Genomic DNA, 22,281 nt, shown 5'->3' with positions numbered 1-22,281 from the left:
ATTCTTCCACTCCCAATGCATACGGTCGATGTTCCCTAGCATCCCTGGAAAGCTGTGCGCCTTCTTGTGCATCTTCATCAGGCCCTGTCAATCCACAGTAGTCCGCTTTCGCAAATATGTGTCGTTGTAAGCCTCCACAACTCCCCTACAAAATCTCTTCAGGCACTCGCGGCCAGTTGTCTCCCCGACGTGAAGGTACTCGTCGAACATGTCCGTCGTGGTGCCGTTGGCCAACTGTCGGAGTGCAACCGTGCACTTCTGCAATGGCGTAAGTCCGGGTCTACCGAGGCCATCTTCCCGATACTGGAAGTATTCATCACGTGTCTCCAACGTCTGGACAATGCTAAGAAAAAGATAACGATGCATTCTAAACCGGCGGTGAAAAATAGTCGGGCCCCACCATGGTTGCTCGGCAAAATAGTCTGCAAATAGACGTTCTTGAGCTACGGCGTGTTCGCGGCGGACAAATGTCCGACGTCGAATAGGCCTGGGGATCTGCTCCGCCGCCTACTCTGCCGCTGCCTCCTCCTCGCACTGCATTTCGGCTAAGTAATCCGCCATTGCGTCATTGACGACATCGAATAAGGCTCGCGTCAAGGTCCGACTAACGTCCTCCGAGGTACTCCAGTAGTGGTTCATTTTTTTTTGTGAGAGATTATCGAAATTTTCGTATGGAATGTGAGAGATGAGAGAAATGTTCGTATGAAAAATAGAATGACAAACGAGGTTTAAATAGATAAAAATTCAAAAAAAAAAAGAAAACGCATTGCATCGTCCGCGCCATCGTCTGCGTCGCCCACAAAGGGCGGACGATGCCCTATCGTCCGCAGACGATCTATAGGACGCGAACGATGCATCGGTTTGTCACATTTCTTTTTAGTTTGTCCCACAAAAAATGTCACATTTCCTTTTATGGAAAAAGTTTCCTCTCACATTAATATAAATATACTATTTTCTCTCTCCATCTAACACACAAAACAACATCTCCTAAAATCAAGTGCTATTCTCCAAGTGTGACATCTATTATGGGACAGATGGAGTATTATTTTATTAATTTATTTCAAATTATAGAGAAAACTAGCAAATCAAGCTTTGATTTTTATGAATTTTTATGCATTGCAAATTGATTTTGTTCCTTATTTTATTGTAGTTTTAGGTGAGGCGGACGGCTTTAAAGATGACAAACGAGTTATATTACCTATAAGTTCCGTTGAAGAGTGACGAATTGTGAAGAATTGTAGGTTTTAGTTTATAATGATTAGATTGAATTTAATTTAAGGTTAATGTAGTGTATAAAGAAGTTTTAAAAATAGTGAGTAATTATCCATTGTGTTTAATTCTTTATTGTGATAGATTTTTATCTTCCTAGTCCATGATTTAATGGTTAAACATTATATTATGTGATTTGTTTCAAATTTATTATGCTTCAATGTTGATTTGTATAGATTTTAATTTTACTTAATTAATTTAAAATTGAAAATTAATGTTTTAAAAATATATTAAACTGTGCATAGCAAAGGCGTGATACTAGTAGAAATAATAGTGTAGTGTATTAAGATAAAGTTAGAGAGATTTTAGTAATGGTGTTGATATGCTGATAGTATTATTATGTTGGCATTATTTATTTAATCTACCAAATGAAGTTTCTAATGAACTTTCAATTCTTATTTGGTTTTATAGATTGCGGACTAATTAATTTTCTTGCAAGACACCACAAGCATTGACGTCGCATAGTGTACCACCACTGTTGCAGGGAGAGAAAGAGGAAGGCCTCGACCTCGTGCATCAACAGGACCTGCTTTGGAGCAGCTGTGAATGGGGCACCTGAAGAGGACAACTGTACTGATATTATGTACTTCCTCCGCCACTATTAATTGACACCAATTTCATTTTTTCGTGCGTCCCCAATTAATTGGCGCCTTTACTTTTTATTTTTTCTTTTGTTAATAGCCCCCACATTAATGTATATAAAAGTAAGACACACATTTCACTAACTTTTTCTATACATTTTTTTAACATCTGTGTCAAGTCATACAGTGTCAATTAATAGTGATGGAGGGAGTAGTATTTTGAGGGGGCAAATTGATTATAGTGGTTTGCTGGATACATGCTGTATTTTGGTTACATTGTGCATTTTGGTTACATTTGGTAGCTTTGGATACAATGGTTTGTGTAATGTTTTGTGTACATTTGTTTTGTGTACTTGTAAACAGAATCAATGTATTCATATGACAAAATCAGTACAAAATGTGTAGTTTCGTAGTTACTTTAGAGTTGAAATTCCGTAGTCCTTTACAGTATTTCCTCCGTTCTATATTAATAGAGTCATTTTTTTATTAATTCTCTCTTTTATTTTTTATTCTTTTCATCTCTCTTACTTTTTTCATCATCCATTTAACATACTATTCTTAAACTTTGTGACGAAAAGAAATGCATCTATTAATAAGGAACAGAGGGAGTACAATTGAAGGTTGGTAGTATATTGGATAATTTGTACTCTTATGTGGGACGGAGGGAGTTCGGGCAGACGTAGAAATGAACATATATATGGACTAAATTTTGAAAATATTATTTAAAAATACATTTTTTGGTATTTAGATTATTAGTAAGGACTTTTATATAATTGTATGTATAAATATAATAGAAAAAAGTCAAAGAAGTAAGAGTTGAAGCCACTAGTCCATTCCATGCAGTTGTGAGTAGTAACTGACTCTAAATGCGTCATGAGCCAACGACAACGAGCCACGTAGGAGTGGTCGGCACGTTGGATCGGTATTTCACTCCCCTTGAGTGAAATTCTTCAAGACCCGTGCAACGATGTCTCATTGAAGTCTCATCTTGGCGAGACGAGACTGAACAACCAACGAGCACCGTTGTCGATGCTCTAAAGCATTCAACTTAGGAGCAAGAGATTAATAAGGACATTGGAGCCCATGGGCCTCCAGTACAAACATGATGTATTTATACTTGGGTACTATAATGACAACAATTATGGTGGAGTTGGTCAGGTGGGAGGTCTCAGCTTCATTTGGTATTTAGTTTGACACTCACGAAACTCATTGCATTTCTGCATTTGTTTTTTTTTTTAACTTAAGTATTTTATGACATTTATTGTATTTTATAGTTTCTGTTAAATATGTTATTTTATTGTATTTATAATTATAGTTTCTGTTAAATATGTTATTTTATAGTTTCTGTATATTTTTTCTATGTTAAAGTATACTAATAAATTTTGGTAAATATGGCTTTTTTAGAACGACTACCTTCACTGTTTTTTCTTTCTGTTTTTTATACATTTTGTACATTTTATCTTTTCCCTTTTATAGGAAACAGTACTCCATAAATTTTTTTTAAATTATTCATGAAATTATTATTCCGTGTTAGCGATGCATGATTGGATCACTTCGTTTGAACCAAAGTTATCAATTATGATATCTGATTATGCATGTCTAACTTTCTTCGGAAAAACAAATAGAAAACTGATTAGTGATCAATTATTACACATAAAAAAGTAGAAAATGACAATTCTTTACAAACCCAAATATCCTGAACAACATTCCCTAATAGCAATGCCATTAATAACAAAATAAATAAATAAAAAAGGACATCAATGGACGGGGCAACCTTTAACGACAACACCAGGTGCGGTGGGACACGTGGCCAAAGGGCAGTGGTCGTCAACATCCAAACCCCACCAAGAAATAGAAACGTCATACGACTGCAGCGTGAAGTAAATGACCACAGCCATGAACGCAATCCCAGCACTGATCGCCGCCGACATCACATAAGCATACCTCGCCCACCACTGCCGGTGCACCCGATACACGTATATATTGAAATATATCCCCACCGCACCCCACATTATGTAGTTCACCGACCTCGCCGGCGGCATGCTTGCCGTGCCACCCAAGATCAGCGGCACATTGATCAGCCTCAGCCATTTCTTCTCCGGATACTTCCGGCTGAGAAAGTAGGCCGGCAGCGGCGCCACCGCCCCGACCAGGAACCACCAGTTGAGCATGCCGTACACGCCGTGGCTTGTGAACATCCTCAGCGGGCCGATCACGCCCCATATGATGGAGGCGTTGTAGAACACGTTGTCCCCCGGGCACGTCCAGGGGCTCCCCTCGTCCAGCGCGGCCGTGTCGCAGATGTTCTCGATCGTCTCCAGGAGCCACCAGGCGGTGCCGAAGTAGACGGAGGAGGCCACCACCGTGCCCGCCAGCTGGGCGATGAACATGGATCTTGGGGGGATTTTCATGTAGTGGCCTAGTTTGAAATCGGAGAGGAATGTTAAGGCTTGCGACATGCTGATGTAGCCGTAGGTCTTGAAAGCTACATTTGCAAGAGGCCTTCCCGGGTATATGTAGCCTATGATCATCTCCGTGATCACATTCAGTCCGATTTGCATGTTGGTTGTGGCTTGGATTATGCCTACAGGCAGAGTGAACACGAACGCCATCGCGCACGCCATGATAAGCCCCCACCACGGCAGCTGCAGCTGTCCGCCGAAACCTTCACAAGCCCAGAGAGACAACCCAAACACTAGAGCCAGGATGGAGTGAAACCACCACGCCGGCACAGATTTATAGTTCTTCTTCATCAATCTCGTGTGCACATCAAACCTTGCATTGCTCTTTGCCTTCGACCATAGTGTCCAAATAGTTCTACACCATCAAAACATAACTAAATTAAAACCCACAACAACAAAACTGATACTCCTACTAGTAGTATTTTGAGTGGCGACTTACTTTCCATGATAGAGAGCGACGTGGACGATGGTAGCGGAGAGCATAGCAAACCCGATGCCATAACTGAAGGCGAAGAAGGTACTGACGTGAAGCTTGCTGTAGGCTTTATAGCCAGCCTCGTCGAAGGAGAAGGTGGCCTCGTTGAGGACGCGGGAGATGTTGTATTTGTGGCCGGTGTCGTCAAATGTGGTGGATGAGAAGAAGGGGAACTTGTGTGCCTGGTAGACATTGCAGAAGTAGGTGATGGGTGTCATGACATACATGACGATGACGAAGCCGACGATGACGTTGATGATGGCGAAACCTGGGGTGGAGATTGGGTCGCCCAGGAAGTTGACAGTGGCCCAATCCAAGGCGAACGACCCGATCCCCATCCCGTGGAGGCCAGACCCGAGCTGCTGCATCAAGATGGAGTCCTTCCATATGTAGCAGAGGACCGAAATGGATGAAATAGTGGGGAAGAAGTAAGCTGGGATCACATAGTATGCGAAGCTAATCACGAACACCATCACGAAGAATTGCAGTCGTGTCATCCCTCCCTTCTTTCTCACATCTTCTTCGTGCAACGTTCTTCAATTCATAACAATTCAATATTTATACTTTTTCATTTATTTAAAAAAGAAAAAAAGCAAAATTACCTGAAGAGAGAGATCGAAGTCATGTTTCCAGGCCACCACATAAACGGTGAGTCCACCAGATATCTCCTAAATATCCCAGCCCACCCATACCCAAGCATCTAAAAAAAAATTCTTATTAAATAGAAACAAATTAATAATTAATTTCATTTGATTCAATATTCAACCTGAGTAGTCTGGACTAACAGCCAGGCGGCGACGGGGTGAAGAGGGCGGTGGTAGAGCGCCTTGACAATAGTGACAATACCAAGCGCGTAAACACCTCCGGCGCCGCAGTTGGCGAAGATGGTGATCAACACGTGCTCTTTAAGGCTGAAGGGGCCGGGATTCAACGAGAACGACCACCGCGTCATCGGAACCCTAACAATCGTCGTAGGCAGCACCCTAGCCATGAATTTTCCTAACGGGAGCGTCACAATTTGTGCGGCAACAGAGCTAATGCCAATTGCGTTTTGCCTGTAACCGAAAAATTGGTTGGTGAATGCAAGCAACACGCACGCTATTACTCCCAGGAACCATGTCCGGAACGTCAGCGCCACCACCGTCGGATCATCCGTCGCCGGCACGGTTAGCCGCACCTGCTCAATCGGACAATAATCGTCGACGTCGTCTTCCACATCTGAAAATATTCAATATATTTATTAAATACAAATGTGTAGCTAAATGATATAGTATGTGAATTGGCATACCATACCTTCAATTTCGAGATTGTGGCGAGTCAGCGGCTTTGCGGGCTCGTCTCCGGCAGGCTCGCGGTTGCCGCCGGACATGATTATTGTGCTGAGATAAACAAATTGGCAAATCCCTCAGGGAAAGTGTGTGGGCGTATGGAAATGTAACTGAATCAATATATAATCGGAATTTGTGGAACAGCTGTCTAATTCAGTTTAATATCAGTCGGCAATACCGGGTGGGTGAAATTAGGAAGAAAATTGTCTACATTCACTCTATCAAAAGTTGACTGTATGTTACAATTCTCAAATTTGGAAAGGATTCGGACCATTATTCTCGACTGTAATTACTCATTTTCATTAATTTCATTTATTCCATACTATAGTACAAATCATAATGGTAGATTTCGAATTGATTTTATTTCTTTAAATACACACTGAAACGTTGCAGATATTATTTTTGGATTTTGAATTTTTATACATTTTTGGGCTACATTCATAGATGGGTATTTTTCTTCTCCTTGTCAAATTATGGGATTCTAAAATGTAGATGCATCATGCATGTGTATGTATTAATGTCTCTTTAAAATCAAATCTTGGATTCTTGCTGCACATTGACAATTGTTGAGAGAAGCCAACGTATTTATTCTTTGGGGTGAAATTTGGTGTCTATTTTATTAAACTAATTTGATTGCATAATCTATTAATCTAAATGTTATACTAATATTCTATTGGAAAAATAATTTTTTTTATATATTATTTTGATTTGATTGAATTTCACAAAAGTCTGTGTGGCTGATTCTTTTAAGAAGAAGTAAGAAGATAAACAAATTGCTTACAATGGTCAGTAAAGACAATAAAATTTTCAAATAAATTTTGAAATTAACGTCTAAATATAACATGGCAAGTAATACGAGAATATTCTACATTTAATTGAATGTAGGGGTCAATAACAGTAAGATAGCTTTTTTTAGTAAAACTGACAGTAAGATAATTTTCAACAATTATAGTAATATTATCTGTCTGTGCTACACAATGTTACAAATTTATTACTTATAAAAATCTCAATTATATGTAAATATATGACCATATAAATTGTTTAAATTTGCAAAAAGCTCAAAATCGAATGAATTCCAAATAAATAAATTTAATAAATAACTGGTACATATATTGAAGATCTCAGTTTTGAATAAAATTGCTTAATTATTTTACAAGTATCAATAATTCTGATACATAGCAAATAGTTTGATCCCGTTAAAATTTATATATAGTGGATTGATATAGACGTGTTGTTTTCACCATCTTCAGCTTTAAGGTAGAATTTGTGCAACATTGCAATTGTTTCGTAACATCATAGAAATGGCTCGTGTCAAGATTTACTGTCTAGATTGAGAATGCCAAAGATCAAAATAATACTATATTACAAGTATTAGATCAATGATAGTGTGGATGGAATTACTAGAAAGGAATCGGAATTAAATTAAAAATACTGTAAAGAATACTATAAGAGGGCAAAAATTGTCTATTAACACGTGAAAGCCACAAATCCTTCTAGAAATTTTATTTGGCTAAACATTAAGCATAGGATAGGTTGGGGGGCGTTAAAGTGGTAGGAGAAAGAAAAAAGATATGGATAATAGATAAAATTTGTTTTTTTAAAATAATAACTTTTCTGGTGGCATTCGCTCCAAAATCATACCCCATTAATACTAAAAATAGAATTAAAATGCACCTTTTACTCCATTTATTAGTCATAAGTCGTTCACTTTTAGAAGGGAAGAATATGAATCTCCTTTTCTCAAGATTTTCGATATTATTTTATATACGCCGAATCAACAAACTAGTCGTGAACCCAGGGTTTTTGGGGATATGGCTTTCAATAAGTGAATCTTTATATATACTTTTGAAATGGATTGGTTTGAACTTGTGCATGATTTTATCATTGAAACGGAAAATCCAATAGTCTTGGGATTATATATGATGCAATTTTTATTAATATTATTAACCGACTACAAGTGGTGAGTGCAATTATAGTGGAGGGAGTACATTTCAAAGTTTGATGTAAGGACAATCAAACGCAGTTCAGTTGGTAAGATGCGTCTCCTCTAACTAATAAGTCATGGTTTGAGTCATTACGGTTAGATAATGAAAGACTCTATTCTTCGCATAAGAATATGCACTTTTGGTTGGACACGTGTTTTAATGTACAATTGATAAAGTAAAAGTAAGAGAGAAGTAAAAAAAATAGTTAGTATTTTTAGTGTAGAATGAGACCCAACTCATTAGAGAGAAAATAGTTTTTAAATTTAGAAAATACATATTTTTGTAGAATGAACTAAAATGGAAAAAAATATCCTTTTATAAAAAGGCTTAGTGTGAGTGTATCAACTAAAACTAAAACATAGTAATAAGACTTCTAACAATATCAAGATTATCTAGATTAGATTTGGCTTTTAGTACTAAAACAATTACTACTAATTAAAATACTAACAGAAGTTTTACTTTTCAATTTAAAAAATAAATTTCAAAGTATTGATAACTTCTAATAAATTCTTTTTATACAGGGATATTGACACCTAATATCATGAAACTTTCAAAATTATGTTTTTTCCACGAACTTTGAAATTGACAAATAATATCATGAACTTTACTCTGAGTTTGTTATTTCCCACCAAATGAAAAAATTCCTGCAAATAATAACATGGTACGGATTTTTTCCCTAATTTATCGACAACAACTTCTAGAGTTTCAAGATTTTCAATCTTTGAGAATAGTTTTGTTTTAAGCATACCCTCCTAATTTGTTCTTCAATCTATTAATATAGCCGAAATTTATTTACTGGTGGAAAATAACAAACTCGGGGTAAAGTTTGTGATATTATTTGTTAATTTTAAAGTTTATGGGAAAAACACAACTTTTTGAAAGTTCCATGATATTAGGTGTCAATACCCTTTTTTAAATTACAAAATACCTCGTGAAAAGTAATGATAAAAAAAAATTATGAAAATGACTAACCATGAAAAGTAGGTGAAATTTGTTATGTACTTCTAAATTACTACTATTAAAATTTATCGTGAAAAGTTGAATAGTGATACCATGTCGAGATGATAAGGAAACGGAAATTATATAATTATAAAAATAAATAATTCTAAACAATACTAATAGCAATATCGATTTTATTTGAAAAATCAATAAAACATTATATATAATACTACGAATTTAAGAGTAAAAATTAGTAAAAATGCGGTGAACGTGGATCGAACACGTGACCTTCAGATCTTCAGTCTGACGCTCTCCCAACTGAGCTATCCCCGCAATTGCTTTCTGATACATATTTATGTTTTATATCATATAAACATATTTTACTAATTTATTTAATTTGTATCCGTGCAGTCATTAATTCATATTATAGAATATTCTGGAATACGGTTTATTCTACACTATACGCAGTACAAAGTCTCAGAAATTTATTCGAGTAGGGGTGAGAAAAAAATCGAAAACCGAAAATCGAATATCCGAACCGAACCAAATTGAAATTTTGAAATTCGGTTCGGTTCGGGCGAAAAAAAAACTGAATTATATTTTAAATATAATATTATATATATTTATTCTATTAATTTAGTATATTATATCATATATATAATGTATATTCTTTTAATATATTTTTATATAATACGTATTATATATATTCTATTAATTTTATATTATATATTTATGTTCAATTAGTATATATAAATAAAATAAATTATGTATATATATATAATACGTATTATATAAAAATATATTAAAAGAATATATATTATATATATGATAAATAAATTATATATATATATATTATTTTTTTTGGTTTTTTGTTTTTTTTTTTAAATTTCGGTTTTTTCGATTTGGTTCTGTTTTTTAAGTTCGGTTTTCGGTTTTTCGGTTCGGTTTCAATTTTAGCCTAAATTCGGTTTTTTGGGTTCGGTTCGGTTTGGGCGAAATACCGAACCGAAACTCGAATGCACACCCCTATTCGAGGCTATCAAAAATACAAAAAAAGGAAAATTTAACAACCTGTTGATATTGTGTGATAAGATCAATTAATTGGAAATTCAAATTTCAGGGCAATACCCATCGTATTGTTTTTATTATCATTATAAATTAATACTAACTAATTAAGAAAATCTCAATAAAATTTTAAAAATTATGAATTATATTCAATTATAATACAAATAAATAACTATAATAACAATAATAATTATGTTAACTATAATAATATTATTACTATTATTATTATCATCATCATTATTATTATGTTATATTATTAAGAATATCTTAATCTAATTATGAAAATTATGCATTATAGATCAATAATTTATTAAAAATCATAACATAATTTTATTAATAAAACTTCTAACTAGTATTACGTCAATAAATTAATTCAGTTATTATTTTAATTGCATGATTGAATTTAATTAATCAGTAGTATAAGATAAAAATGTTAATAACTTTTTTTATTATAATTCCAACCAAAAAATAAACAATCTATCAAGAATTATAATCCTCAGCATTATTTTCTTAACAAACCAACACGGTCTTAAGTTTTTAAAATTCATAAAATCTTAAACCATTGAATAAAACTCAACGTAATAGTATGGCACCACTTATTTACATAGATTAATTACACTCTATTGCCTCAACAACAAGTCTAATCGAATCCGGAAGGCAATATATTCAAGAAAATCCTATGCATCAATGCATTTTGCTATTATTATCATTGCATTTTTTTATGCTGTCTATTTTATTCTTTCACTTTTTGACATAACTCTCTTCCAAAAAGTCAAAAGTCAAAAAGAATAAAGAGAGAGGAGAGTGAACTCAATACTACTATTTGAGCTCGCGTTCGAAATTTTGGGTCCGAATTTTCTTGAGTTGGTGTGAAGTAGAAAGAAAATCACAGGCATAATGGTGCTCATAACCGAAGAAATTATCCAACAGTTTGAAATCCTCATGGAAAAAGGTGGCCTTCTATTGAAGTTTTATAGTTTTCACCGTCGCATTCCTTTTTCTCTTAATTCTTTTGTCCTTTTGTCGTTGTGTTGATGTTTGCATTTGTGTCTGCTAATGTATTTGATGTTTGTGTTTGCAGTTGATGAGCCATTGAAGAAGACTTTCCAGGTTTGGCACTAACTGTTGCTGATGACTGATCTGTTTTCAGTTTTGGGTTAATATGATTGGGAAAAGATTGATCTTGAAGATTCCATCTTTGATCTTTCTTTCTTACTTAGATTTTCTTTTCTTTATTTGTGTTTTTCTGGGATGTTATTTCTGCCAATGGGAAGCCTAAATACTGAGTGGATCTCAGACTTTTGTCATTCTTGGAAATGTGAGGAGTAATTTCATGATAAGAAGTAGGAAACTTTGCTGGGAAATCTGCAATCTGTCATTCTTCTGTTGTGATTTTCTTCTTGAGCTAGCTCATATGGGATTGTCTCCCTTACTTGTATTGTTTTTGAATTGTGAGAATGAAAATTGGAACATCTGATTTTTCAGCTTTGATTTTTCCTGCATACTGGCTTTAGCTCTCACCTAGTTAGATTAAGGTAAATGGTTTGTGTCGTTTCTTGATAAAGTGTAGGTTGAAATAGAAAGACTTCCTCGATTTCTAGCCATTTTTTTTTGTTAAGGAGACAAAACAATGGAGATTGCTTTGGGGGATTTTCCACCAGTTAATAATGGCATATTAAGATGCAAAAATGGAGAATATATACTGAAGCATGCAGTGGCTCATAGTTGGTGATATGGCTGAGTGGAGACTTCTTCTGTTTCAATTAACTACCCTTTATGACGTTTGTCATGATTTGCAGAACATGGATTATGGGCATGAACGGGAGACGTTGGTGAGATTTCTCAACGCAAGGGAAGGGAATATTTCAAACGCACATAAAATGGTTTGTTTTTCAGTGGATTCTATCCCTTTTGGAGTTGAGTAAATTTCTGTTTGGCTTTTGCTTCTTGTGGTCGTAACAGCTGTCGTGTATTTTCAGCTTATGGAATGTTTATCCTGGAGGATACAAAACAAAATCGATGACATACTGGCGGTTAGTTTTTGGAAATGTTACTTTATACAGTATATAATAAGATGTTGTTTATCAAATTCCATGTATCATTAATACTTGAAATTGGCACCATTATATAAAATCTGGAGAGAGAGAGAGAGAGATCTGGACTAATTGGATTGATTTATGGTCTGGTTTTATATTACTGTTCATTGTTCTGTATCATATAATTACATGAGGTTGTAATATACTAAAATGGAGATCCATGTTTGAATTGCAAGTTTTTAAATAACTGAACATGAATTCCTTCTATAGAGTACAATGTGATAGATGAGGCAAATAACAATAACTGTTTGATGAAAATGGAACAGTGACATGCAATGCAGGGAAGCATCCATGAGCCATTCTGAGTGGTAATGTTCTACCAGAGTTAAGAGTTAATTACCCAGTGTTTGTCATAGCCATTTATATTATGGTTATGTTAGTCTGTCATGGACCATGGTGAATTTTGATCTTGGAATATAAAAGAAATATAAATCTGATGTAACAGAAATATAGTTGTAGAAGTTTCCGTTTTAATTTTACTAATTAATTATGCAGAGACCAATAAATCCCATTGAGTTTTATAGAGGAATACGAGATTCTCAGCTTATCGGAATGTGCGGATACTCGAAAGAGGTAAATGCCTCAACATTTTCCTTTGCTTGGAAAAGCACATTGTTATTGTAAGACAAATTTACTAATTTCAAAATTGTGCAACTTAACCCAAACTTCACTTATCTAAATATGCAGGGCCATCCTGTCATTGTCGTTGGGGTAGGGCGAAGCACATATGACAAGGCATCTGTAAGATATTCTTATTTCTGATAGTTGAGTGTTCTTTACTTTAAAAGCTGGGAGGGAGTAGTTCATCTCTCCCAGCTTGTTCTCGTTCTGGTTCAGAAGTGTCAGATGATCTACACTTGACAAAAGTCATATTTTTTTCTCCTTTTCAGAATCATTATTATATCCAATCACATATCCAAGTGAACGAGTATAGAGATCGTGTGATATTGGTGAGTTTAAGCACTTGAGAATATTTGTTAAACATATATATTGATGAGTTTAAGGCTTAAGTACTGTTAATTTACTCTGATTCGTGATATAGCCTTCTGCAACAAAGAAATTTGGCCGCTACATAGGCACATGCGTCAAGATTCTGGACATGACTGGTCTAAAGTTTTCTGCAATGAATCATCTCAAGGTATGTTAAAAGGCTATTCTAAGGATTCCTGCTGCATTCCTGGTAAAGTGAGATAACTGGCCAATTGGTGTTTGGAGTAAACATTTCATTGTCGAGTTCACGTGTTCCTATCTCAAACTCTGCTGTAGTTATTTTTGCTAGCTGTTAACTTGTATTAACATTGCAGTTTAAGGTGAAAAAATAATTTCCTGCTTAAACATTTCTCACATTATCAGAGAGGAAAGAACAATATTCACACAAATAAAAGAAAAAATTCAAATTATGACAGGAATGTAATGAAGAGATATTGCCATCATTGGCCTCTGAGTCCATACGAGCTCTAACCGTATATAGTTCATGCATAACAACACAAAGAGCTTTATGGGATTCCTGGATTACACCTTTTGACTATAAGAGGGCACCATCCAATTTTCGTCATGAATTTGTTAGCACCAACACACCAGCGGGTTATCTTGTGTTTTTGTGAAAAACACTTTTGTAACGCGACACACTATCTATCTCACCTAACCCTTGGAACAAATTTATTACCTTTGGATGCAGTTATTGTCGGCAATATCCACCATCGATGACCTGAACTACCCTGAGAAAACAGAAACTTATTACATAGTCAACGCTCCATATATATTCTCAGCATGTTGGAAGGTTTGTGATATGTATCCCGACTTTTATAATTTGTATTTTACTTATTCAATGTAGAACAATATATCTAAACCATCTTGCAGGTCGTGAAACCCCTTCTGCGGGAGAGGACAAGGAAAAAGGTGCAAGTTCTTTCAGGGTGTGGAAGAGAGGAATTATTAAAGGTAGGCTGATATCTTGCTTGGATTTATCTATCGAAGCTTTGACTCTTCTGTAGAGAAGGGATATTAAATGCTTAATTTCGAAATAATCTTTTGACAAACTTATCATCTATATGCAGATCATGGACTATGAATCTCTCCCACAGTTTTGTAGAAAAGAAGGCTCGGGCTCATCTCGAGGAGATGGAAAAGTTAGTGATTGTTTTTCATTGGATCACCCCTTCCATCAGCAGCTCTGTAACTATGTGAAGGAGCAAGCTGCACGAGTTGGCCTCACTACACCAGTGAGACACGGTTCATTCCATGTGGATTGTCCAGAGCCTGATCCAGCTGATGTAAAAATTGCTGAAACTATAGAATGTGAGTTTCAAAGACTGGGGAATCAAAATGGCCTTTCCCACTCATCATCATGCGAGCTTAAGGTAAATGGTGACTGAATTTGGCGCGACCACACTACTGTTTTATAGCTGAAGCCTTGGATCGTCATAGAACGTTGGCATTGTCTCGAATTTGATGCAGTTCTTTTTTGGGGCTTGAGCTGCCCATCATCAGGTCACTGGAATGTTGCAATATTTGAAAATGCTGAGTTCGATGAATTTGTTGTGTAGTGTATTGTTGTAGTATTGGATATAATATGGTGGTTTCTTGAATTTATATAGAATAATAGAATGCATATTCACCGATTATTGAATGCATATTTCTTTCTTCTTTTGATTTCTTATCCTATTATATAAAAAATTTAAAATGCATATAATTCAAATTGCATCTTTTGTATTTCCCACCAAGAAGCATGTTGAATAATGGAATAAAAGAGTGCACTGGTAAAGGCAAGCTCATGCAACAGATTTCTAATTAACAAACATGAATAAACTAGGTAACAACACAAAACAAGAATGGCATTTGACTTTAAAACAGAAGTAGCAAGATATCCCCATTTAATAAGAAAAAAGAAAAAACATGTTCCAACAATAGTATCTTTTTAGCAAGATATCCTCTATTATGGTAACATCAAAATTATCACGAAGCTTAGCGGTAGCGACGGAGGGAAAGGATCTGGTTCCTTTTCCAGGTAGCCCTTCTCGAGGGGCGTGCTTTGTGGTGCAAATGCCCTCTGCCCCTGAGACCTCTGTACTTCTTTCCAGCAGAAGTGAGACCGCGAAGCTCCCTGTGTTTGTGGACTGGATTGCAGATCCAGTTGATTCTTGGGTCGTTGCGAATAGTAGTATGAGCCGGATCAATCAAAATCACCTCAAAGTACTTGTAAGTAGAGTCCTGAAGTTTTAGACAACAAGTCAAGCGCACTGCATTTACGATTAGATTGCAAAGAAGTAACCAATTTCAAGTTCAAAAGCACAAATTGCCAGCCTTGTTATTTGACATCCTACTGTTAATTTCATAGTCCAAATCAACACATTAAGGAGTATCTTGCAATTTTCAAGAATTATCAGTAGTTTTGCATTTTAGGATCAGAACCACTTTAGTTGGCCATAAGTAACTGCTTCTTTATTTTTGGCTGAGGATTAAATTGGTCATTAGCATGATAAATCATAAAAGAATGAAAAAAACACCCAAGCAGACACATACAAAGAATGTGGTTGAAGCAAACCTCATTAATCCAGTAAGAACTCAGAACCCTAAGGCCATCGAGTTTCCTTCCAGCTCGTTCCTCCGCGACTGACTGCTTGCTTCGCTGGAATTTCAGCTGAGTAACACCCTGGTTGGTGGGCTTTCCGTAAACAATACCCTTGGAAACTGGCCTCTTCCTTCCACCACGCCTCATGTGGACACGGTAGATGACATAACCCTAGAAAGTAAATTGAGTTGGTAATCATAAAAAAAAGAAAAGGAAACTCACAAAAGTGCATACGTGCAAGCTGAACAAGTAACTGTGCATCAACGATTTAGCAAACAAAAAATGTTAATATGATAATACAAAATCAGGCAGTAAGACCTCTTCAGCCGATCGACACTATAATCAACCCTAAGAATTTAGCTCACAACCAAAAATATAATGACGCTAAGTTTCTCACATATATGAAATTCACTTTGATTGTATTTGTGTATACTCGACTTGGAGCAGTGAAGTGTGAAATTACCAACCCTAATTTGGCAGATTAGAAGCAGAAATAAAAAAGAATAGATTTGGCAGTCAACCTGCTTGGCCTTGTAGCCGAGGCGGCTGGCCTTGTCGGGGCGGGTGACGCGTACAACAGCGGGAAGCTGACGGTACTCCCAGCAGCGAACCCTAAGCAGGAACCGCATCACATCTGATTGCTTCTTCTTCCACAGCTCCGACACGTACGTGTAAGCACCTGCGATCTCAAATTCATCATTATTTCGGTGGAAGTGAAAAACAGAAGGAAAATTAGAAGTTAATCAGATTAGGAACGAAGGAGATGAGAATTGAATTACCCATTGCTGCAGCGGTGGTTACTGAGTCTTCAAACGCTGCAGTGCCCGATAACTAAATTAGGTTTTTAGAGTGTGTTTAATTTTGAATTTTGGAGCCATGTTTTTGCACTTTAGACATTGGAGAGTTTACTGTTGGTTTCTGGGATTACAAGATAACAAAACCGGGCGTAATACAACCCAAAAGAAGGAATACAAAAATGAACTGAAGTTACAACGAAAATGGAACAACTAAACCAGTATGCTATGACAGCCGAGTCGAGGAGGCCTCTTCCCGCAAGACGAGATACGCCCCGGTAGTGCTAACCAGCCATTGAAGCCTCATCATGGCAAAAACGTAACCGACGTCGGTTACAGGCGTGTGGCTGTAATGTGCCACCCGTGTGTGGAGCGTGTGGATTTCTCACGTGGCAACCGTGACTGTGCCTCGCTTGACGACGTGTCAAGCCACTTGGATTGCTGACTCGGCGGTGGTCCAAAAAGAATAGTTTGGGCCAAGCACCAAGCCCAAAGACCAATTGCCAAGATCCAAGTCCAAGTCCAAGATCGAGATCGAGATCGGGCTCGGGCCCGAGGCCCGAGGCCCGCGGCCCGCGGCCCGCGCCCGCGAGCACGAGCACGAGCACGAGCACGTGCACGGGCACGGGCTCGGGCTCGGGCGGGCGGGCGGCGGGCGGCGCGCGCGTGTGCGCGCGTGTGGGCTCTTTCACCCATCTTGGTCCACTATAATTATTAAGTAACATAAAGTCACTTAATTTATACACATTAAAGATGTGTTAATCCTCCAATGTGGGATAATTAATACTAGTTAATTATTCCCTAAGCTCCATCTCCAAGCTTTAATTAAAAGCTAATTATGCCCAACTTTAATCCACTATTTCTCACTCACCGGAAATCGGATTTGAGAAAGTGAATATACTACATTTACCTACGTAAAATGTAGATCGACGCTATGTCATTTAATTTCACAAAATTAAATGTCTCGTCACATTTATTATTTGGTCAAAATCCATTGACCGGGCATATTTAATCCATGATTTTTACAATCCCCCACATGAGTGGAAATAGCCGAATGCATATGCATGCAGACACAAGCTCAACCCTCGCGAGGTATATAAGCATAAGGATAGGTAGTTGTTGACTTTGAACCCTCCATAGTCGACACCATCGGATACACAGGCGGCTTAGTAGCGCGATGCTTTGAACTAATCCCCCACGGCGTGCACCGAGACAATGGTGTTAACACTTAAACACCTCAACCTCATCCGTTCTCACGTTTTGTGTCCATTGCGGTCTTGGACACCACTTTGGATTCATAAGTGCGTTTTTTTTTATGAAGCGACCACACTTCGCACTTACATAGGTGATTCTTAGTCAAGTACCTTGCCATACTTGGTCTCTTTGAGAATTCCATCTCTTTGAGATCCTTAAGAACCATTAAAAGTCATAGACTTAGCCTTTACCATGAGGCAAGTTCTCCAACACTCTATTGCTCTCTAGGGAATAGATATAGTTTGAGTGTTTTTCCATGAACTCTCATAGCTTAGTTGTCCCTTTGAACCAAGTTCTTGGGATCTCCAGTCATCATGGTTGGGTTACCACTATGACAATTCTTTAGTTTGTGGATTTCAAACCCATTCCCTCTAGCAACTTATTCATTTGATCACGGTTTAACCCTTTGGTTAGCGGATCCGCTAGATTATCTATTGACTTCACATAGTCAATTGTAATCACCCCTGTTGTGATCAAATGTCTCACGGTGTTATGTCGTCGACGTATATGTCGAGACTTACCGTTATAGAAACCATTGTTTGCCCTTCCAATAGCCGCTTGGCTATCGCAGTGAATCAGCACTGGTGGCACTGGCTTAGACCAACATGGAATGTCTTCAAGGAAGTTCTTAAGCCACTCGGCTTCCTCACCAGCCTTATCCAAGGCAATGAACTCCGATTCCATTGTTGATCGGGCTATACAGGTCTGTTTTGTGGATTTCCACGATACAGCACCACCCCCAATAGTAAAGACATATCCACTTGTTGAAAGTGAGTCTCTATTATCGGATATCCAATTGGCATCACAGTACCCTTCAAGTACCGGGGGGTATCTCGAGAAGTGTAGCCCAAGATTTTGAGTGTGTTTTAAATATCTCAAAACCCTCACAAGAGCTCTCCAATGCTCTTTGCTTGGATTGCTCGTGTAACGACTTAACTTGTTCACGGCACAAGCAATGTCAGGTCGAGTGCAATTAGTCAAGTACATAATGCACCCGATGACCCGTACATACTCTTCTTGTGCAACGGGCTCGCCTTTGTTTTTGCTCAAGTGAACGTCGAGTTCAATTGGAGTCTTAACCGGCGCGCCATCATAGGCTTTGAATTTATTCAATATCTTCTCAACATAATGTGATTGTGTTAAGATGATTCCATCATTCGTTCTTAGAATCTTCATTCCAAGAATTACATCGGCTAGACCCATGTCTTTCATGTCAAAGTTTCTCTTTAACATGGCCTTTGTATCCTTAATTACTTGAGTGTTGCTACCCAAGATTAACATATCATCAACGTAGAGACACACTATAACATGACCGTTATTAGTGCTCTTGATGTAGACACATTTGTCGCACTCGTTGATTTTAAACCCATTTGATAACATCACATTATCAAACTTCAAGTGCCATTGCAATGGCGCTTGTTTCAATCCATATAGGGATTTCACGAGCTTGCATACCTTTTTCTCTTGTCCAGGTACTACAAACCCTTCGGGTTGTTCCATGTAGATTTCGTCTTCTAGTTCACCATTCAGAAACGCGGTCTTTACATCCATTTGATGAATCTCGAGATTGTGCAATGCAGCAATAGCGAGAAGCACCCGGATAGATGTAATCCTTGTTACAGGTGAATAGGTATCGAAGAAGTCATGTCCTTCTTTTTGTTTAAAACCCTTTACTACTAATCGGGCTTTATACTTATCAACTGTTCCATCGGCCTTAAACTTTCTTTTAAGAACCCATTTGCATCCTAAAGGTTTAGCACCTTCGGGCAAATCAACCAACACCCATGTGTGGTTTAGCAAAATTGAATCAATTTCGCTTTGAACAGCTTCTCTCCAATGCAGCCCGTCTGGGCCAGCAAATGCTACTTTTATCGATGTTGGTTCTTCATCCAACATGAAAGCAATGTAGTCAGGACCAAAAGTTTTTGGTGTTCTGACTCTATTACCACGTCTTAGTACTGTATCTTTTGGATCGGGCCTTGCACGCTTGCGCGATTCAGGTTCCGCATCTGTTGATTTAGAACTAGTGGCTTCTTCTTCCACTTGTTTAGAACTAGTGGCTTCTTCAATTCTTGTCTCAGAATTGGTTGATACCTTTTCCTTATCTTTGCAGGGAAAGGTATTTTCGAGAAATACAGCATTCCTCGACTCAATTGTTGTTCATACTGTGATAGTCGATATTTCAGACTTGTGAACAACAAATCGATATGCACTACTGTTAAGTGCATATCCAATGAAGATGCAATCAATCGTCTTAGGTCCGATTGTAACTTCTTTGGGCGGAGGAACCATCACCTTTGCCAAACACCCCCACACTTTGAGGTATTTGTAGGATGGCTTCCTTCCCTTCCACAACTCATAAGGAGTAACATCTTTTCCTTTGAGAGGGATTTTATTCAAGATATAGTTTGCTGTCAAAACAGCTTCCCCCCACATGTTATGTGGTAATCCTGAACTGAGTAGCAGTGCATTCATCATCTCTTTTAGAGTTCGATTCTTGCGTTCTGCAACACCATTAGATTGTGGTGAATATGGAGCAGTTGTTTGATGAATTATACCACTTGCGTTGCATAACTCCTCAAACGGGGCTACATATTCGCCTCCTCTATCGCTTCGAATCATTTTGATTTTACAACCAAGTTGATTCTCAACTTCGTTCTTATAATTTTTGAACGCCTCTATTGCTTCATCTTTGCTTCTTAAAAGATAAATGTAGCAATATCTTGTGCAATCATCTATGAAAGTGATAAAGTACTTTTTACCACCTCTAGTTTGCAACATCTTTAAATCACATACATCCGTGTGAATTAATTCAAGGGGTTTTGTGCTTCGTTCAACCGAGTGAAACGGCAACTTAGTCATTTTTGCTTCAAGACAAATTTCACATTTATCTTGGATATCCAATTCATTAGCCTTTAGTAAATCTAAATTTACTAATCTTTTAATGGCTTTTGAATTTACATGTCCCAATCTACAATGCCACAAATTTGAAGACTCAATCAAATAAGAGGAAGTAGATGCTTTATTCTTATTGGCCAATGGCTTCGCAACACTTCGAGTTGCTACACTAAGCTTGAAAAGCCCATCGGTTACATAACCTTTTCCGATGGATTTTCCAAACTTATACAAGACAAACCTATCGGACTCAAATACAAGTTTAAACCCTTTATTAACTAGTATTGATCCTGACACTAGGTTCTTGCGGATGTCCGGGACATGCAGCACATCCTTTAAAGTGATAGTTAGGCCAGACGTCATCATGAGAATCACGTTGCCAACGCCGAGGACTTCTGACGATGCTTGATTCCCCATGTTGATCTTCCTCCCTTCAACAGCAGTGTAGGAGGCAAACTTGCTCCTGTCGGAGCAAACATGAGCAGTAGCGCCGGTGTCGATGTACCAGCCTCCCTTGTTATCAACAAGGTTAACCTCTTCAGTGACCACTGCAATGAGGTCATTCTCATCCCAGTCCTTGAACTCCTTCTCAACGACGTGGGCTGCCGGCTTCTTCTTCTTGCTGCGGCAGTCTTTAGCAAAGTGGCCTGGTTTGCCACACTTGTAGCAGTCGCCTTCAAACTTCTTTGAAGGCTGCTTTCCCTTCCCTTTGTCGTTTGGACGGTTTGGGCGAGGGCGTTTGTTGGAGGGACCGCCCCGCTCCAACAGGTTGGCTTTGGCTTCATTTGGGGTGAAGCCTTTAGCCTTCTGATCACTTTTGCGCACGTCGGCCTCAATGCGCAACTTCACGATCAAGTCTTCAAGGGTCATCTGCTTTCGCTTGTGCTTGAGATAACTCTTGAAGTCCTTCCAACTTGGAGGGAGCTTGTCAATGATCGTGCACCTTAGGAATTTATCGGGCAAGGTCATCCCTTCAGCCACTAAGGAGTGGATGATCATTTGGAGCTCTTGGACTTGCTCCATGATGGGTCGAGAGTCGACCATCTTGTAGTCCATAAACTTGGATGCTACAACCTGTTCAGTCCCTGCAGCATTGTCTATGCTATATTTCTTCTCTAGGCTTTCCCACATTTGTTTAGATGTGGTTACATTGGAGTATACATTATAGAGGCTATCATCTAATGCACTTAAAATAAAGTTTTTACATAAATAATCCCCTTTTCTCCAAGCTTCATAGTCCGCCATGACTTCGAGCCTAGTCTCTTGGTCGCTTGGCGCGGGCGGCTCGTTCTCCGTGAGGAAGTTGGCGACGCCCAATGTTGTCAAGTAGAACAACATCTTTTGATACCACCGCTTGAAGTCAGATCCTCCAAACTTTGGTGGTTTCTCGGCAGGTGGCATCATTCTTGGTGCCAAAGGTGCCGCAGTTGGTCCTTGGAAGGAACCAATTCCGTTCATGTTGGGCATAGAGCCCGCACCATTCATGTTGGGCATAGAGCCCGCCATGGTCGTACCAGCCCCGAAGGGACTAGCACCCGCATGAGACCCGAAGGTCCCAGCATTCGTG

At 37.9% G+C, this 22,281-nt stretch overlaps 3 protein-coding genes and 1 non-coding gene across 4 annotated transcripts; 1 reads left to right on the top strand and 3 right to left on the bottom strand.

Annotated features, from left to right (window-relative positions):
* Positions 1-3,470: 3,470 nt before the first annotated feature.
* Positions 3,471-6,212, bottom strand: LOC121802760 (oligopeptide transporter 5-like). The gene is made up of 5 exons (XM_042202453.1): positions 6,081-6,212; positions 5,554-6,005; positions 5,390-5,487; positions 4,752-5,321; positions 3,471-4,667 (listed from the first exon to the last, which is right to left on the bottom strand). The coding sequence occupies exons 1-5, from the start codon at positions 6,154-6,156 to the stop codon at positions 3,608-3,610; spliced, it is 2,256 nt and encodes a 751-aa protein (XP_042058387.1). The 5' UTR covers positions 6,157-6,212; the 3' UTR covers positions 3,471-3,607.
* Positions 6,213-9,299: 3,087 nt separating this feature from the next.
* TRNAF-GAA lies at positions 9,300-9,372 on the bottom strand. The gene has a single exon. It is a non-coding gene; the product is annotated as a tRNA-Phe (tRNA).
* A 1,504-nt stretch (positions 9,373-10,876) lies between these two features.
* On the top strand, positions 10,877-14,846 carry LOC121805887 (SEC14 cytosolic factor-like). The gene is made up of 11 exons (XM_042205919.1): positions 10,877-11,056; positions 11,186-11,214; positions 11,904-11,987; positions 12,084-12,137; positions 12,696-12,773; positions 12,888-12,941; positions 13,091-13,150; positions 13,243-13,338; positions 13,879-13,980; positions 14,061-14,141; positions 14,258-14,846. Exons 1-11 carry the CDS (start codon positions 11,002-11,004, stop codon positions 14,573-14,575), a joined length of 1,011 nt encoding a protein of 336 aa, XP_042061853.1. The 5' UTR covers positions 10,877-11,001; the 3' UTR covers positions 14,576-14,846.
* Positions 14,847-15,013: 167 nt separating this feature from the next.
* On the bottom strand, positions 15,014-16,673 carry LOC121802325 (60S ribosomal protein L15-like). The gene is made up of 4 exons (XM_042201968.1): positions 16,551-16,673; positions 16,293-16,450; positions 15,745-15,942; positions 15,014-15,410 (listed from the first exon to the last, which is right to left on the bottom strand). Exons 1-4 carry the CDS (start codon positions 16,552-16,554, stop codon positions 15,165-15,167), a joined length of 606 nt encoding a protein of 201 aa, XP_042057902.1. The 5' UTR covers positions 16,555-16,673; the 3' UTR covers positions 15,014-15,164.
* Positions 16,674-22,281: the final 5,608 nt, after the last annotated feature.

The sequence above is a fragment of the Salvia splendens genome, chromosome 5, assembly GCF_004379255.2.
Source record: "Salvia splendens isolate huo1 chromosome 5, SspV2, whole genome shotgun sequence".
Lineage (NCBI taxonomy): Eukaryota > Viridiplantae > Streptophyta > Magnoliopsida > Lamiales > Lamiaceae > Salvia > Salvia splendens.
The sequence above is the reverse complement of the archived record's forward strand: the minus strand, read 5'-3'. Positions and strand labels throughout refer to the sequence as shown.

Excerpts from the sequence above, each read along its gene's own strand:
- LOC121802760 (XM_042202453.1), bottom strand. The coding sequence starts at position 6,156 with ATGTCCGGCGGCAACCGCGAGCCTGCCGGAGACGAGCCCGCAAAGCCG. Across the intron at positions 6,006-6,080 it reads CCACAATCTCGAAATTGAAG|ATGTGGAAGACGACGTCGAC; the intron begins GTATGGTATGCC and ends GAATATTTTCAG. Across the intron at positions 5,488-5,553 it reads TGTTAGTCCAGACTACTCAG|ATGCTTGGGTATGGGTGGGC; the intron begins GTTGAATATTGA and ends ATTTTTTTTTAG.
- LOC121802325 (XM_042201968.1), bottom strand. Across the intron at positions 15,943-16,292 it reads TCGGCTACAAGGCCAAGCAG|GGTTATGTCATCTACCGTGT; the intron begins GTTGACTGCCAA and ends TTTACTTTCTAG. Across the intron at positions 15,411-15,744 it reads GTTCTTACTGGATTAATGAG|GACTCTACTTACAAGTACTT; the intron begins GTTTGCTTCAAC and ends CTAAAACTTCAG.
- LOC121805887 (XM_042205919.1), top strand. The coding sequence starts at position 11,002 with ATGGTGCTCATAACCGAAGAAATTATCCAACAGTTTGAAATCCTCATG. Across the intron at positions 11,057-11,185 it reads TGAAATCCTCATGGAAAAAG|TTGATGAGCCATTGAAGAAG; the intron begins GTGGCCTTCTAT and ends TTGTGTTTGCAG. Across the intron at positions 13,981-14,060 it reads TATTCTCAGCATGTTGGAAG|GTCGTGAAACCCCTTCTGCG; the intron begins GTTTGTGATATG and ends ACCATCTTGCAG.